This window comes from Medicago sativa, chromosome 6 (genome assembly GCF_051527215.1).
Source record: "Medicago sativa cultivar Bolivia chromosome 6, Bolivia_mono, whole genome shotgun sequence".
Lineage (NCBI taxonomy): Eukaryota > Viridiplantae > Streptophyta > Magnoliopsida > Fabales > Fabaceae > Medicago > Medicago sativa.
Genome location: NC_140754.1, coordinates 65193334 through 65211254, shown reverse-complemented (window position 1 = coordinate 65211254; position 17921 = coordinate 65193334). Strand labels below are relative to the sequence as shown.

The window sequence follows — 17921 nt, the reverse complement described above, 5'->3', positions numbered from 1 at the left end:
GCTTGCAGGGTGCGAGCAAAACGTGCTGGGTGGAGAGCAAAATTCGTCTAATTGAGGGAAAGAAGTATCTGGAAACATAACAATGTCTTCGAAAATCAGATCAGACCCAAATTGAAGTTTGTCAACAAATTTGATTGGTTAGACAATTATTTATCTCCAATTGAATCTTCCCTACTTAAGGAATTCTGTTAATTTTGGTTGTAAGCTATGATGACTGAATAAGAACTTTGTCTAGTAGCTAATGTCATTAACTTTGTTTCCTTAAAACATGTCTACTATTGTTATCTCATTTAATCTTAGGGTGTTATAATTTTACCCCATTTCAAGGTAACAATACTTACAGGTGACTTCTTGCATGAATCCATGGCAACAATGATATTTTATCATTTCAATTGAACTAATACATAACATAGAAGATTTCTTCATTCCAAGGTAACAAAAAGTTAGAATTTGTTACTAAAAATGAGTCAATGACAATTGATGGTAACAATTTGCAAAGAGGGGAATCGTTTAGTATATAGTAAACATTTAGTGATAGAGCAATGCTTTAATGTAAAAGGGGAAAAGCTTGGAGGAGAGTTCTCAACTGTCACCTACTGCTTAAATAAAATTGTTCCATCTTTTCAATTGAACTTCTTGGTTCCAAACAACTGGTCCGACCTGCCAAATACTCAAGGACCTACCTACTTAAATAAAGGAAGAATTTTTGTTGATATCAATAGATTATTTTGTGGCATTGTTGACGGGAGACAGTGATCATGCAACCCTGCATTCTTCAAGAAGAGCCTTATCGAGCTAAAAAAGATGCTGAAACAAGCAACGGGGAGGCATGGAATTGGTTGCATTGCATCCAAGAAAGGTAGGAGCCACCCAGAGTTATAAATCCTGGATATCGGCAGACCTTAAAAACATTATAGGGGGATAGCGCACACGGGATGATCGCTATCCCAATTTTTTTTATACATATTACATAATTAATATTCATAAATAACGATAAATAATCATAGGTCTTAAGCAAACATAGAATGAACTAAATACCAAAACAAGTCAAGTAAACAAATAAGTTTAAGCATCTAAGGCTTAAAGGAACTAAACATTAAAATTCAAATTAAAAAAATGGTTAATTAAACAAGGTTTTTAGCAGCTGTTGCAGCCACAAACAGCAGCGACTTAGATGCTATAGTGGGCACTACAGCAAACCACTCCACTACCGACTTTCAACAGCAGCCATGCATCCTTCTTCTTCGCTACACCGCTACAGATGTGCTATAGCATGCTATTGATATCCTTTTGGGGGTCCAAAAGAAGGTTGAGAGGACAAGACAAACCATGCATTTGCTGGGTCGTTGTGAGGTGAAAAAGGCGGCGATGCTAACTACTTCGAACAAGTGCTAGTGTCAGAAGCAGAAAACCAAGTTTTGGTGCAACTAGCCCATTGGATTGGTGTGCTGGGAAGGAAAGACACAGAACCAGAATCAGTTTGGCTCGTTGATTCGATGCTGGAAAAACATGAAACAAGATCAATGGTGACTGTGTTTACATGATCAAGCTGAAATCTGAGTCAAGATGGTGCAACAGTGGATGATCCAATCATGGTGAACCATAAGGTAACTTTATAAAATGACGTGGCCTTCAGATTATACCACTAAAGGAACTACGCTGGTGGATGACTCAAACTCACGGACTATACTGCTCAGTCAACATCCAAAAGAGTTAAAGCACTCCTCATCCAAATTCAGTGAAAAAAGTACAAAAATTCACCTACACACCTGTGTTTTGTAAAGGTTCTCATATATGATATATGAGTCTCAAATAATAAAGAGAAATGCAGAAAAAGACAGAACACGATCAATCGCCAACTCTTCTCCATGCAAATTTCTCAATACCTGCTCTAATTGTTGCTTGATCTGCCCACATTATTTTCCGAAGGCAGATAGTCTGTTCAAAATGTCAACTTCCTACAAATAAATATAGTAGTAGAAGGGCTTTATAGAAATCAACTGCAGACGAAACACTACATCAATTTTACTCCAAATTTGAAACCATATCCTAGTAATTATCTCAGAAGTTTGAACATGAATCCCTCAAGAAAACAGTCCCTTGGATCCTACTGTTTGAGGTGTAAAAAGCCTTTTATATGTCAAAAATAGTAATCACCATTAAATCTATTATTCGAGTACCATATTTACTAATACAAAAACTGCTTCAAGCAATGAGCATATACTCATTCAATAGTTGATAACCAAGGATCATGCTACCAGAAATCATAGCAACATAAGCTTCTTGGCCTACATAAATGTTTATTTCATCTTTAAAAAAATTGACAAAAAATTCATTTATTGAGCTATGTAAGATTACTTTATAATCTATATACTTTTACAAGTAAACCAACATCCTTTTAGCGGCGTTAACAAAACACATGTACATAATCTTCTTGATACAATCTAAATATAAATAGGGGAAACTCTTAAATGAAACAACCACTGAAAGCATGTATAGAACAAAGTATGATTGCAATCAATTTCAATTATATGAGATTTTTAATATTGTGCCAAGTTATTTCTGTGAAAACATCTATCTTAAAGTCTTTGTCATGTCATAATTGTTTTAATTAACTAATATGTAATAGAACATACCTTTTCCCTTTATGAATAACCAATCACTATGAAGTGATTGATGTGTACAACAGGTGGCAGATGATGTACATACCAATTCTACACATCCGAAAATTGCATTAGAATTTGAATATGAAGAATTAGAGCAGCAAAAGGTATGGAATTTGTCAACATGTAATCATAAAATAATGTCGTTGATCATCTACTAAATATACTCATTGACTACACCAATGAGGCAAATTCATCCTATACTAGATTCAAGATAGTACCGATAAGAGACAGTGTATTGCATCAAACCCACCAACACCAAAAAAGAAAACAAAAAGAGAAACCCATACAACATTCCCCATGATATAATAACTTATACCTGACTCAACAACAACAATGTGTAATAGTCTAAAACAAGACCATGTACCACAACAAGATTTCTTCCAATACATTTTGTTTTTTGAAAACAACAGAGATATTCTATAAAAAATGGACTCTAAGGAGTACTATAACCCAAATACAAACTACGAACAGCACGACGAATACAAAAATTCCAAAAGCTATAACATGAACCGGCTGAGAGCATCACCTGAAACCAAGCAGTGAATATGTTATACTATAATTATGTGCCATTGTATATATAGTCCATAACCATATGTCATACTCCAAGAGTAATTACATCCTGAAACCAAGCAGTGAATATGTTATACTATAATTATGTGCCATTATATATATAGTCCATAACCATATGTCATACTCCAAGAGTAATTACATGCTAGAAGCATATGTCACCGAATTTCTGAAGCATCAAGCATTTGCGAATGCAATTTAAGACTTGTGATCATCATAGAGGCAATAGCCACCCTTTTCATTTGTTAAAGGACTAATAGTTATGGAATGCTTGAGTGAAATTCCACTCAGCTGATCTGTTTATATACACTCTAGAGAGTAAATACAATATGGGAGTTACAAGAATATTAATCAGCTTTCTAGTTCCTAAGTACATGAATGTGATTTACTAGGCAGATAATTAACTATTGATCTTCTAGCTACATCAATAACTGTACATATTACTAAGGTATTTATTCTATAATTCTAACACTCCCACTCAAGATGGAGCATATAGATAAAATGCTCCAAGCTTGGAACAAATACTTTGAATTTGCGGTCCCCTTAAGGATTTTGTGAAGATGTCTGCCAATTGATCGTTAGAGCTAACCGATTCGGTGATAATTTCTTTAGAAAGGACTTTCTCCCGGATGAAATGACAATCAATCTCAATATGTTTAGTTCTCTCATGAGAGACTGGATTGGAAGCTATATGTAGGGCATCCGATTAATCAAAAAACAAGCAGTTAAAATTGCCTCACCCCAATGACGAACAGGTACATTTGCATGAAGTAACAATGTCCGGGCAGTCTCAACGAGATGTCTATTTTTCCTTTCAGCTATTCCATTCTGTTGAGGGGTATGAGGACAAGAAGATTGATGGAGAATTCCATGTGATGTCAAAAAAGAAGTAATAGCAGAAGAGAAATATTCTTTTGCATTATCACTTCTAAGAATATGAATTGTCTTATCAAATTGAGTTTTAATTTCATTAACAAAAGAAGTGAAGATGGACAAAATTCTAGATCGTTCTTTCATTAAGAAAACCCAAGTACATCTAGAAAATTCATCAATAAAGGTAACAAAATATCTATAACCCATAGAAGACACACGACTAGGACCCCATACATCTAAATGAATAACTGAAAAAGGTGAGTCGACACGACTTTCAACTTGTCTAACAAAAGACGATCGAACATGTTTTCCTAATTTACATGATTCACAAGAGAGTGTCTTTATTTTTTCAAGACCTGGAACCATTATTTTTAGTTTGGATAGGTGAGGATGTCCAAATCGTTCATGAATAAGTTTCGGTGATGTGGAGGCACTGCAAATCCAAGAAGAATCAGACTTTAGATAGTAAAGACCATGTGATTCATGTCCTACGCCAATCGTCCGACCCGTACCATGTTCCTGTATAACAAATGAGTTAGCATCAAAGGTTACTGAACAATTATGAGAACGAGTAAGTTGACTGAGAGAAATTAAATTGAAAGGGCAACCAGGTATAAACAAGACAGAATTTAAAGACAGAGGAGTAGTGGGTGACACATGACCGATACCCTTTGCTGCAACTCTATAACCATTGGCTAGAGTAATAAAATGAGGATTTTTGTTAGAAGAGATAGATGAAAATAATGAACCATTACCAGCAATGTGATCAGAGGCACCTGAATCAATTATCCAAGGACTTTGATCATGACCAGATTGAGAAATACGAGCAGTGGAGTTATGAGCAACTACAACAGATGAGCTTGGAGATTCCTTGGAAGCTTTTAGCTGAAGGTATTCTTGATAGTCAGCTTCTGAAAATTTCATCTCTAATGTTTCAGACTTGGAAGTATTTGCAGATTTTTTCAGGAAATCCATAAATAGAATAACAAGTGTCTTGTGTGTGGCCCATTCTTTTGCAATAAGAACATTGAGGTCGACCTCCTCTTCCACCTCGTCCTCCACGACTTCCATGGCCTACCCATCCCCCTCGGTTGGAAACCAAGGCAGAAGCTTCAACAGCATCAACTGAATTTACTTCTGTTTTAGGCAAAGGGACTCGAAGGAGACGAGTTGTTAAATTTTCTAAAGAAGGAACTTCTTGTCCAGTTAGGGCTTGATCACGAACATGATCAAAATCTGGGTGCATTCCTCTTAGAACCAACACCATATATAGATTATCAAGTTTTTTCTTCATTTCTTCAATTTTGTCGGCTTCCAAAGATAATTTTAACTCCTCTATCGCAGATTGAGCTTTTGAAACATAGGAAACCATGTCATGGTCTGTTTGCTTTAGAGTGACCAATTTTTGTGCAACATCATACAATTGTTGGATGTCATTAGCAAAGACACTTTGAGCCTTCTGCCAGAAAGAGTGGCAAGTTTTAAAGGCTCTAAAGTGTGTCAAGATGATTGGCTCGACAGATTGCCATAGGAGAGAACAAAGCTGATAATCAAGCTTTTTTCATTCATCACGTTTTTCTGCTGAAATACTTTCTGATGATTGTTTCAGATGTTCCTCATAGCCTTGGCCAAGAAACCAAAGTTCTACAGAGGAAGACCAAGCTAAATAATTTTTTCCATTCAATTTTTCTGACGTGATTGTTGGTGTTCCAGAGAAAGAGAAAGTAGGTCCATTATTTTTTTGAGAGCATGAGGCCATTGTGAGAATAGCAAGAAAGAACTAGGAACAAAGGACCAAAAAAAAATATAGATTCTGGAAACCAGAAAAAGAGGACCACAAATGGAGGAGACTAAGTATGAGAGTGACTTTTGGACTTGTTGTACTGCAGAACCAGAGGCAGTGACCCTTCAAAGAGAACCTGCTCTGATTCCATGTTAATGGACTAATAGTTATGGAATGCTTGAGTGAAATTCCACTATGCTGATCTGTTTATATACACTATAGAGAGTAAATACAATATGGGAGTTACAAGAATATTAATCAGCTTTCTAGTTCCTAAGTACATGAATGTGATTTACTAGGCAGATAATTAACTATTGATCTTCTAGCTACATCAATAACTGTACATATTACTAAGGTATTTATTCTATAACTCCAACATCATTTTCATATATATGATAAGTTGAACCAGGGCATATACCTATAGTTTATATACACCATAGAAAAGCTGATCCCAGTACACAAAGAAGTGTATGGACAAAAGGTTGAACTGGTAGTAAGCAATGTTACGATGTGAACTGGAATAAAAGACTTAGGATAGTAAATGACCAATTTGTGAATCTTGTCTCTAACATATCAAATTCAGTTATCACCTTAATAAACTTCTTGAAAGACTAAAACTATTAATCATTTTTTTTAATATAAATAGTTAATTTTATTCAAAAGAATCAAAACAACTTGGTCCAGCATCACAAGTGACCACTCTCCCCATTTTTTAGGAAGGGTTGAAGAGGGAACTCAATGACGCACTAGAGCTAGATGAGGAAACAAAATACACCAAATCCAAACCTACTAAAAATATGCTAAGACACCAAGTATTACAAAGCTCTTAAAGCCACCTAATCTAAACTAGGAAGTAACCAAAACCAAAATTTAAGATACATTATCCTTAACTATGATAGTAAAGAAAAGAAAAATATAATTACTCTAACACTAAGCTGTGGGACTCCAAGACTAGCAAGATCCATGAACACCAAGCTACATACACTATTAACACCATGAGTAGGATCACTACACCTTAATATTGTACTGTTACATTTTTCATCAGCAAGCTAGGATCACTACACACCCTAATATACTCCCAAGCTACATACACTATCAACACCAAGAGTAGCACTAGAGAACAGCAAACAACATTCTTACATCTAGTACCACTAGCAGCAACACTCATTATAAACAAAGTTACCACTTTATGAAGTGCATGAATATCTAGAGTGACAAACAGTTCACCAAAATTGGCAAAACTAAGAATTCCTTTGACTCTTTAGTGACACACTCCACCATGCTCCATTATGCATCACAACAATGACTTCTTCAACTGTCATAATCGCAAAATGTAAAAATCAGCTAAAAAGAATCATGACAACAGACCAGCCGCCATTATCCTTGCCCTTTTTAGTATACCATCCCTCATGAAGATACAAGCAAACAATTTTCCATGCTCAGGTTGTACAAATAAGAACTCCAAAACCAGAAATTCACATCACCTTCATACTACTACACTTTTCATCAGCAAGCTAGGATCACTGAACACCCTAATATACTCACAATTCCAATACAACAAAAAATCACAAATACTCCAAGAAAAATAAGGTATCAATCAACCAATTACAGCACAACCATCAACAATAAGGAGAAACATCAAATCATGCTACCTTATATTCTCCTTCCAAACGCCCTTTGAAAAAAAATGGGTCTATATGTCGCGTGTTACCTCCTCTGTTAACTATCAGAATTGAACTATTATTTTTATTTTTATTTTTGCACAGGAGAACTGACCTCAAACTAATTGAAATCCCAATAACCTAGCAGGATTCAAAGCTAGGGTGAGAGAGTGGTAACATGAGAAACCTAGTACCTCAACAACCATCCATTTCAAAGTTCTAATTTCGGCTTCTTTAATTACTTAGCCCAGCTGACTATTTTTTTACTACAAATTGCAACTAGTTTCATTGGTCAAATTGTGCATATTACATAAAACCGCAAAATCAATCAAACATTCCTACTTTCAATTTTTACAGTAAGCCATTCCCAAAAATTGATAAGTATGATATGCATTTATTATGCAAAACTGACAAAAAGTCTAACTGACATTCAAAGAACATATTAGTAGTATCATACTCTTCTAGTTACCACTTTTTTTTATTTAGTCTCAGCCAATTTGAAACTGATATCATAGCGTATACACATTGTTGAACTCAATCTCACCCTTCACAGTTCTAACTCTGCCTCATTCAGAACTGTCAAACATTAATTATACCTTTGCATCAGAGAAAACTCCCACTCGACCACATCATTCGCTTCTCAACCGTCCACAACCTTTTTGATTCCACCCCATGGAAACTCAACCAAATATTACTATTCAAGACACCATAATCAAATCAAATGATCGGTATATACCAAATATAACATAAAAAGAAAAGGTATGGGAATATAAACTAAATTACTTAATAAATAAGGAGTTCATGCTAGTTTTAAATCTGGCAACAAAAAGGGAAATTGTGACAATGTGATTAAGTTCCTAGGTACCTCCAAATCTCAATAAAAAAGTGTTCACAGCTAGTTTTTGTGTTGTTGGACTGAAAATCTAACAACCTCATTTGACATGGAACTGCACGTCTTTTTTTCTTCTTTCTAATATCACATGAATCAAACACCCAACTATGTCAAAAAAAAAAAAAGAGATGATTAACATAGCTGACAGGAAACTATGTCCGAAACTGACAATAAGTATGGTGAGGAAACTGTGTCCCAAAATGATTTGTCTAAATGAACTAATTCCGTATATATTTTTTCTTCATTCTTCTGTAAAAGTATATTCAAGTTTATCAATAGAACACACATACCTGAAATGATTTCCAGCCCTTCAAAAAGCTCCAATTATTTGGCCAGCAATAACTTCAAAGAATATATCAACAATTGTAACCTTAAGGAAAAATTAGATGGTACAAACACAAAAGGTTGAATCCTTACATTTTCTCTTCGTGTGAAAACAATGTTAGAAAAATGCAATAAAAACACAAATTTCTTTCATCTGAATGGGGCCAACTACTTGAACCATTTAAAACTCAGGACTTGCATTTGGTTTTTTATTAGAAACACAAAGAATGACCAATGAATGAAAAAAATTCATACAACAACGTGAAGAAAATTGACTGCACATTGGAAATAAAATATAACTAAGTCAAGAATCAAAACAATCAACCATTTCGATCATTATAATAACAAAATGAATATAACGTGACATGATTTTCAACTAATACTACACCGTTCTCATCACAAAATGAACATAGCTACATCATGATTTTTGACAAAACGAAATCATATTAACCCTAATTTCTATTACAGTAGACCTCTAGCAATCATTTCACGTAAAAATTTCTCTGCCCTATCATTCTCATCATTTTTAAAAAGAGCGTGAATAATAGTTTCATATGTTACAACATCAGGAATGCAACCATTTTCTTCCATTTTTTTCCAGCAGGATCATAGCTTGATCAAAAAATCCCTCCAAACAAAGGCCATTAATCATAATATTATATTGAAAGATAATGGGTGAATACTTTTATTATTTATTCCTCAGCCAAAGGCTGGTTTTTATAGAGAGAATACAATTAATGTTCTTCTAGACTAGCCTAGAAACTTGTTACTTTGGAAAAATAACAATGGAATTCTTTAGACTTGACTAGAGAAAAAATAACATAGGGAAGAACACCCTAGGAAAATAAACAATTAATGTATTTTCCAACACCCCCCCCCCCCCCCCCCCCCCCCCCCCCCCTCAAGTTGGTGCATAGATATCTATCATGCCCAACTTGTCTATTAAATGCTCAAAGGTTGGTCTTGCCAAGCTTTTGGTCAAGATATCTGCAGTTTGCTGACTCGAAGTCACAAAAGGTAGACATATGATTCCAACGTCTAACTTCTCTTTTATGAAATGTCGATCAATCTCAATATGTTTGGTTCTATCATGTTGAACTGGGTTATGAGCTATGCTAATAGCGGCTTTACTGTCAGAGTATAACTTTAATGGAAGCTCAATTTTCATCTTAAGTTCTTCTAGGACTCTTTGGATCCATAATCCTTCACAAATACCATGAGCCATAGCTCTAAACTCCGCTTCTGCACTACTTCTTGCTACAACTCCTTGTTTCTTGCTTCTTCATGTCACAAGATTACCCCAAACATAGGTACAATATCCAGAGGTTGATCTTCTGTCTGTGATTGAACCTGCCCAATCAGCATCGGTGAAGATAGACACATTTCTTTCACTATTCTTCTTAAAAAGTAAACCTTTACCGGGATTTCCCTTCAAATATCTCAGTATCCTATAGACTGCCTCAAGATGTTCCTCGAAAGGAGAATGCATGAACTGACTTACAACACTAACTGAGAAGACAATATCAGGTCTGGTGTGCGACAAATAAATCAATTTCCCAACCAACCTCTGGTATCTTCCAGTATCAATAGGAACACTGCCTTCTCCCCAAAGTTTAGCATTAGGATCCATAGGGGTATCTGCTGGACGACATCCACTCATTCCTGTTTCTTTTAATAAGTCCAGAATGTATTTCTGCTGAGAAACCACAATAAACTTCTTTAATCGAGCAACCTCCATACCAAGAAAATATCTCATGGATCCCAAGTCCTTGATTTCAATGTCTATTGCTAATTTCTCTTTTACTCTTGCCATTTCCACTGTATCATCTCTAGTAAGTACAATATCATCAACATAAACAATCAGGACAGCGAATTTTCCATTGTGGGAGAACTTTGTGAACAAGGTGTGGTCATCCTGTCCTTGAATGTACCCTTGTTTCTTCATGGACTGAGTGAAATTTTCAAACCAAGCTCTAGGAGACTGCTTTAATCCATACAAAGACTTATTTAGTTTGCAAATATTTGATGCAAATTTGTTTTCAAAACCAGGAGGAATGTCCATATACACTTCTTTTTCTAGATCGCCATTGAGAAAGGCATTCTTAACATCCAACTGATGTAGAGGCCAATCCAGGTTAGCAGCAAGAGATAAGAGAATTCTTATAGTGTTCAATTTTGTAACAGGAGCAAATGTCTCAGAGTAGTCTATACCATAGGTTTGAGTAAAGCCCTTAGCCACCAAGCGAGCCTTGTACCTTTCAATTGACCCATCTGAATTATACTTCACAGTAAACACCCATTTGCATCCAACCGTCTTCTTGCCATCTGGTAATGTCGTGACACTCCAGGTTTTGTTCTTTTCAAGAGCTTTCATCTCCTCAAGTACAGCTTCCCTCCACTTTGGAATTTCTAGAGCAACCTGTACATTTTTTGGAATTTCTACACTAGATAACTTTGAGGTGAAGGCAGACAAGGATGAAGACAATTTTGAATATGATATAAAATTGGACATAGGGTGTTTAGTGCAAGATCTAACCGGTTTTCTAATGGCAACAGGATCATCTATATCAGGATACAAAATATGACTCTCAGAAACAGAGATAGACTTACCTTTCCTTTTCTTAGGAGGTTGATCATTCCCCGATTCAGATTCATGACAGTGTTGAGATGTGGACTCATCCCTTTCTTTGTGGCGCTTTTTCACAAAAACTTCCCCTTTCCAAATCCCGTTTCCTAGTTCAAATCTGTTCTCTTTAAGTGACTCATTATTTTGTGGCATTTCAATTAGATCATCAATATCAAGTGCTTCAAGATTCTCATTGTTTTCTACATGAGAAAATGTAGGTTCAGATTCACCAAGTTCCTTACTCATAACAGGAGTAGGATCAGATAAAGAATCATGTCCATTTTCTATTGGTGCAGAAGTATAAGTCTTAGAACTTTGTGATACAGGCAAAGACAAATTATTTGAAAAACTCATGTCTTCAGTTTGAAATAAGTCTTCCTTTATATCCCCCCCTTGAAGATGACTGTCATCAAAAAAAGGTTTATTTTCAAAAAATGTAACGTCCATAGTGACAAACATTTTCTTGTTTTTTGGATCAAAACATTTATATCCCTTTTGGGTTGGAGAATATCCAACAAAAACACATTTTATAGCACGTGGTTCAAGTTTTCCAACATTTTTATGTTCATGAACAAAGGTTGTGCAACCAAAGATTTTTAATGTCAAGTCAGTTGAAACACGAGTACTAGGAAAACATTCTTTGAAAGTATTAATAGGTGTTTGAAAGTTGAGAACTTTGGAAGGCATTCTATTAATTAAATATGCAGCTGTTAAAACAGCTTCGCCCCACAAGTAGTTTGGTACTTTACTTGAGAAAAGTAAGGCTCTAGCAACCTCCAACCAATAAATGCCTATTTTTCCTTTCAGCAACTTCATTTTGTTGAGGAGTATTGGGACATGAACTTTGATGTACAATCCCATTTTTAAGAAAAAAATCATCCAAAATAGTGTTAAAATATTCTTTGCCATTATCACTTCTAAAGACTTTAATATTTGTTTGAAATTGATTTTGCACCATTGTAATAAAATCCTTTACAGCCTGACAAACATCGGATTTCCCCTTTAACAAGTACACCCAACATACTCTAGAATGGTCATCTATAAATGTGATAAACCATTTTTTGAGAGAAAGTGTACTTGTACGGTTAGGGCCCTAAACACCACTGTGAATAATAGAAAAAGGTTTTGATGGTTTATAAGGCTGTATTGGAAATTGGGAACGATGATGCTTTGCAAATTCACATGCTTCACATTTAAACAAAGAAAAGTTCTTATTATGAAATAACTTAGGAAACAAGTGTTTTAAGTAATGAAAACTAGGATGACCTAATCGTAAATGCCACAACATAACGTCGTCATCATTATTATTCAAAACAAGAAAAGATTCAAAGCAAGAACTTATTGGTTTTGACGGTAGTTGTGATGCAGATCCAATGTCAAGGTAGTAGAGTCCTCCACTCTTCTTAGCACTGCCAATAATCTTCCCCGAGTTCAAATCCTGAAAGACACAGTGAGATCGAAAAAAAAATTGTTTGACAATTTGTATCTTCGATTAATTTACTGACAGACATTAAGTTACATGATAATTTTGGAACATGAAGAACATTGTCAAGAGTTAACACTGGAGACAACACAACTGACCCTTTACCTGCAATGGCCGAAAAAGAGCCATCTGCAATTTTTATTTTTTGATTACCTACACATGGACTATATGAAGAAAACAAATTGGACTCACCTGTCATGTGATCAGAGGCACCTGAATCTACTATCCAAGCATGACTGGGACTGACACTAAGAAGAGCAGAATTACCTTTTGTTGCTATAGAGCAAGAAAGAGTTGGAGACTTGAGGAGTTTGTACAAATTGTCTAGTTGTTCCATAGTGAGTTGAAGCTGAGTTGAAAAGGATTGCTGCCCTTGATCAGAATTACTGGCCTGAAATGCACAATCACCTTTCATCTTCCAGTTATGAGGTTTGCCTTTGAGCTTCCAACAATTTTCACGCGTATGCCATTCGCGTTTACGGTAATCACACCAAGGATTGTTTAACATTTTATCATTAATAACCTCTGCCATCTCCAAAGAAAAGGATGGTGATCGGACACAGGGATGATATATTTGGTAATAGAGCTACAACACAAGTACCTATAATTAGGGTGGCTTGATTAGAGGAGTTTTTTTTTTAATGCGGAAGTGAGACCCCCAAACACCAGGAGCTCTGATGCCATATTGAAAGATAATGGGTGAATACTTGTATTATTTATTCCTCATCCAAAGGCTGGTTTTTATAGAGAGAATACAATTACTCTTCTTCTAGACTAGCCTAGAAACTTGTTACATTGGAAAAATAACAATGGAATTCTCTAGACTTGACTAGAGAAAAAATAACATAGGGAACAACACCCTAGGAAAATAAACAATTAATGTATTTTCCAACATATTATATGTCCAGACCGTTACATTATAGCCTTTAATCAAAAGATCCTGAAAAATTACTTGTGCATTCTCAAGTCTTCCTTCTTTGCATAAAGCATGTAAGAAGGAGCTGTAAGTGATTACATCGGCAGGTTGACCTCTAGCATGCATCTGATCAAGAAACTCCCATGCATGAGAGATTCTCTCTGATTTGCACAAACCATCAATGAGAGAAGTGTAAGTTACCTTCTCAGGAGCAATTCCTATGGACCGCATTTCATTAAAGAGACTAAAGGCTTCTTCGACCTAGCTCTGAGCATCATGAGCCACTCCCATTCGAGAAATAAGTCTTAACACATATTTGGCCTTGTTCACTTGATTAATTAAGCAATACCCATCCATTAGAGAGTTATACATAACAACATCAAGTTTCACACCTTCTTTTATCATCACAACTATCACATTTTTAGCTTCTTTCACTCTTCCTTCTTTACAAAGAGCATGAACCAATATATTAAAAGTATAAACATTTGGGTTGATGTTTGTCAATACCATTTGATGGAACAAACCAAATGCTTCTTCTAGTTGATCAACAATGCAAAATCCATAAATTAGAGTACTAAAAGTAACATCAGGAGAAATTTTCTTTGCAATCATTTCAGAATATAACGCATGTTATACCCTAATTTTGGGCCTAAAAATACTGATTCAATCCTTCTTTTCTTGCATGTTAAAACCATCCAAAGGTTTTTTTTCTTGCATTTCAAGTCATTTGAATTGTCTCTGATCAATTGCATCTTATTTCAATATTATTTGCAAAATTCATGAAAAAGGGCATTTTAGTCATTTCCAGCATTCAAACCCATTTTAGTCCTTGAAAATTATTTGAGTCTTTTCAATTGGTTTGTATAAGTCCTTGTTTAAATCTCATGTTAAAGTCCATTTCAAAAATTACATCTGAGTCATTTTGAGTCATTTTAGTCCCTAGGGGCATTTTGGTCATTTCACACCAAATTTTGACAGAGAGAGGTTACTTTGAAGTACCTCATTTATGTAATTGGTTCATTTTAGTCCATTTTGTGTTTTTTATTGGTTTCACTTTACGTTTTTTCCAATTTACCAATTTTATTCCAATTTTATTATTAATTGCATTTCAGTCCTTCAAGTTTTAAAAATTGCACTTTAGTCCTTCTTTCCATTTTATTTTTCTTTAAAGGTCTTTTTCAGTTTACATTTTGGTCCTTTTAGTATTAAAAATTGCAGTCCAGTCCCTTATTGTTTTAAAGTCTGTTTTTAGTCCTTTTTCGCAAATTGCAGATTGGTCCCAAAGTCTCAAAAATTGCAAAGAGGTCCCAGGTCCAAATTTCAGTCCAAGTTTAGTTCAGTGTACGTGTCAACTATTCATTGGGTCAGAGGCCACATGGCAGCCTATAAAAGGAGCATTCACTGCACAAATGTCAGGGGGACCATTCACTAAGTGCCAACTCACACAAACAGAATTCACATTCTCTCTCCATAACTAAAAAAATCAAACCCAGAAAATCACCAAGAACACGATGAAGTTCATGAAGAACTTCATCCCCAAATCATGAACCCTAATTTTCCAGAACGCAATTTCACAACAATTCCTCGCAAATCCACAACAATTTCATCACAAACAGACTCAATCCAACAACGACGTAATCAAATCAATTCGAATTAAAGCAATTTTGTTACGCAGTTCTCAGAGATTCAAGGCGAATCTTCATCATCGAACTACGTTCTCTGCAATTCCAACACCGATCCATCTCAAAGACGAACCAGTGTGATCACAGAGACGAAGAGGTGAGAAGAAGAGGAATCGAAGAAAAGAACCAGTTCGACAAATTCACTGAGAAGAAGCATAAGACGAAGAGTGAGAAGACGAAGAAACTTCGATTTATTTTTGAAGTTTGAATCAAAACATTCATCAGAGACGAAAAGGAAGCATCAACATCTTTCTCACCGTTCTCTTCGTTCGAATCTCCAATTTCTAACAGGTAAACACATAAAACTTCTCAGCCTTTCTTTAAATACATCAACGAAGTTAGATCGAAGTAGATCGGTGCTTTCTGGAAAAAATATGTGGAAAAGATTCAGATCTAAGAAGTTCTGGAAAGAACCGTAAGTTTAAACTCCGATCTACTCTGATCCAAGCCTTTCCTCCAAAAAACAGTTTCAAATTTGTAAAGAGGAGAAGAAGGCGAGTTCAAAGATGTAAGAATCTTGAAAAACCACGTAGGTACGATGGCGCCACCGGCGAACCACCGTACCGGCACCGTTGAACTCGCCAGAACTCATGAGGAAGATGATCGGAGAAGACGACGGAAACGAAGAGAGAAGTGATTATATAGAGTGTGAACCAAAAAAACGAAGGGAAGGAATGAAAAAAACCAAAAAATGTGATTATATAGAGTGTGAACCGGACCGGTTCACACGAACCAGTCTGGTTCACCTCTAAACCGGTCTTTCCATCATTCCTGACCGTCTGATTGAGCTCTTTGTGACGTGTATGGCCTTGATTGCTTGTTATGGTGTGCTTGATCCACCTTATGGTGCGCTGCGTGATCCTAGCCTTTGGATCTAGGGTTTTGAAGGAGTTGGATCAATCCAACGCCTCTAAGGCAACTGGATGATCCAGATCCATCAATAACCTTGGGCCTGGGCCTATCTTTGATGTTGTTTTCGTTTTTATTGTTTCTCTTGCTATTTTCTATACTGCTTTTGCTTTTGACACCTCTGATAGGTTAAAAATCTTTTGTAAAATTCTAAAAAATTTCATACATGTTTCTTGTTAATTTTGTGATAGTTTTGTGATGATTTAGCATATTAAAGGTTAGTAAAAAATAATGTGATGTCTTTCTTGCTTACTTGTGGTGTTTAGTGTTAAAACTTGTGAAAATTGCATGATCTTGGTCCTAAGTTTTGATACATATTGTTGATTGGTGATATGTGAATGTGTGACAAGTTTACATCAGTATTTGATGTGTTTTTACTGAATGTTAAAGTGTTGTGGCTAGTTACTTGTTTTACAAGTCATGTAAACGTTTGTTTGTGAAAATAAAGTGCTAAATGTGCCTAGAAATAAATCATAACTCTTGGTTTGAATATGTTCTTATAATTCTCACATTATTGCTGTAATAAACCCTTTGGAAAATTGCCATGATGAGAGGATTATAGGTCATATGCATAGTGAGGTATTATGGTTAATTTTTAGTGCACTTTGACACTTTATTCTTGTTGATTTTACTACTTTTGTTTAATATTTTCTTTCTTTATTTCTTGCCATTATGCCTTATGCTACTAACTCTCTATTTCATGTTTCATACATTCCATGAGCATATTTCATCCTTTAGTTTTAGGTCTATTTCTCGCACTTTAAATTTTGCCAATACTTAGCATGTAAAAAATTTAGGGATTTTGTACTTTACCTTATGCTTTTAAAATTCTTGCAAGACCATAGAATGTAAACTAGGGCATATGTAAAGGACAATGGACTCTAATGATGTACACCGACACAAGCACCGACACATGCACACACATCACATGGATACTTTAGATGTATGTTTAGGGGATGTATGCGTTAGATGTATGCATAGGAGTCGCGATACTTAGAAAAATTCTCTTTTCTAAAAAAAATGAACAACATCACTCAAATAATTTTCTAAATAAACTTTGGGATCAAAATCCCATTGATTTTCTCTTTATTTTCTTAAACAAGAATCCTAATGAACTCTAATAATACTTAGACTTTCTTTTGCAAAATGACTAACTCAACCTCATATTTTCACAATCTTATGCCCTTGAGGCCTCTTTCTCTTATTCTTCAAAATTCCATTTTTCAAACTTAAAATCAATCAACAAAAATAAAAAAACATTTTTGGAAGAGAACTACGGTGGATTTGATCCCTTAAAAGGGTACGTAGGCAAGGAGCCAATATTCCTTCAATTCAAATAAAATAAAAATTCAAACACATTCTTCTCCCTCCAATTCTTCACTTAGTAAACCTTTAGGTGTAAATAATACTTTCAAATAGCATTTAAAAATAAAGCGCGCGCGTAGAAAGTAAAGACGGTTCCTATAGGATACTATAGTCATTATGGGTGCCTAACACCTTCCCGTAGCGAAAACAACTCCTGGACCTCAATTCTCAAGG

General features: G+C 35.3%; 1 protein-coding gene and 1 long non-coding RNA gene across 2 annotated transcripts; both read right to left on the bottom strand.

Moving 5' to 3' along the window:
- Positions 1 to 1006: 1006 nt before the first annotated feature.
- Positions 1007 to 3265, bottom strand: LOC146916349 (uncharacterized). The gene is made up of 2 exons (XR_015015011.1): positions 2637 to 3265; positions 1007 to 1958 (listed from the first exon to the last, which is right to left on the bottom strand). It is a non-coding gene; the product is annotated as an uncharacterized LOC146916349 (long non-coding RNA).
- A 1775-nt stretch (positions 3266 to 5040) lies between these two features.
- Positions 5041 to 6040, bottom strand: LOC146916348 (uncharacterized). Its single transcript, XM_085721603.1, has 2 exons — positions 5999 to 6040; positions 5041 to 5565 (listed from the first exon to the last, which is right to left on the bottom strand). Exons 1-2 carry the CDS (start codon positions 6038 to 6040, stop codon positions 5041 to 5043), a joined length of 567 nt encoding a protein of 188 aa, XP_085577729.1.
- Positions 6041 to 17921: the final 11881 nt, after the last annotated feature.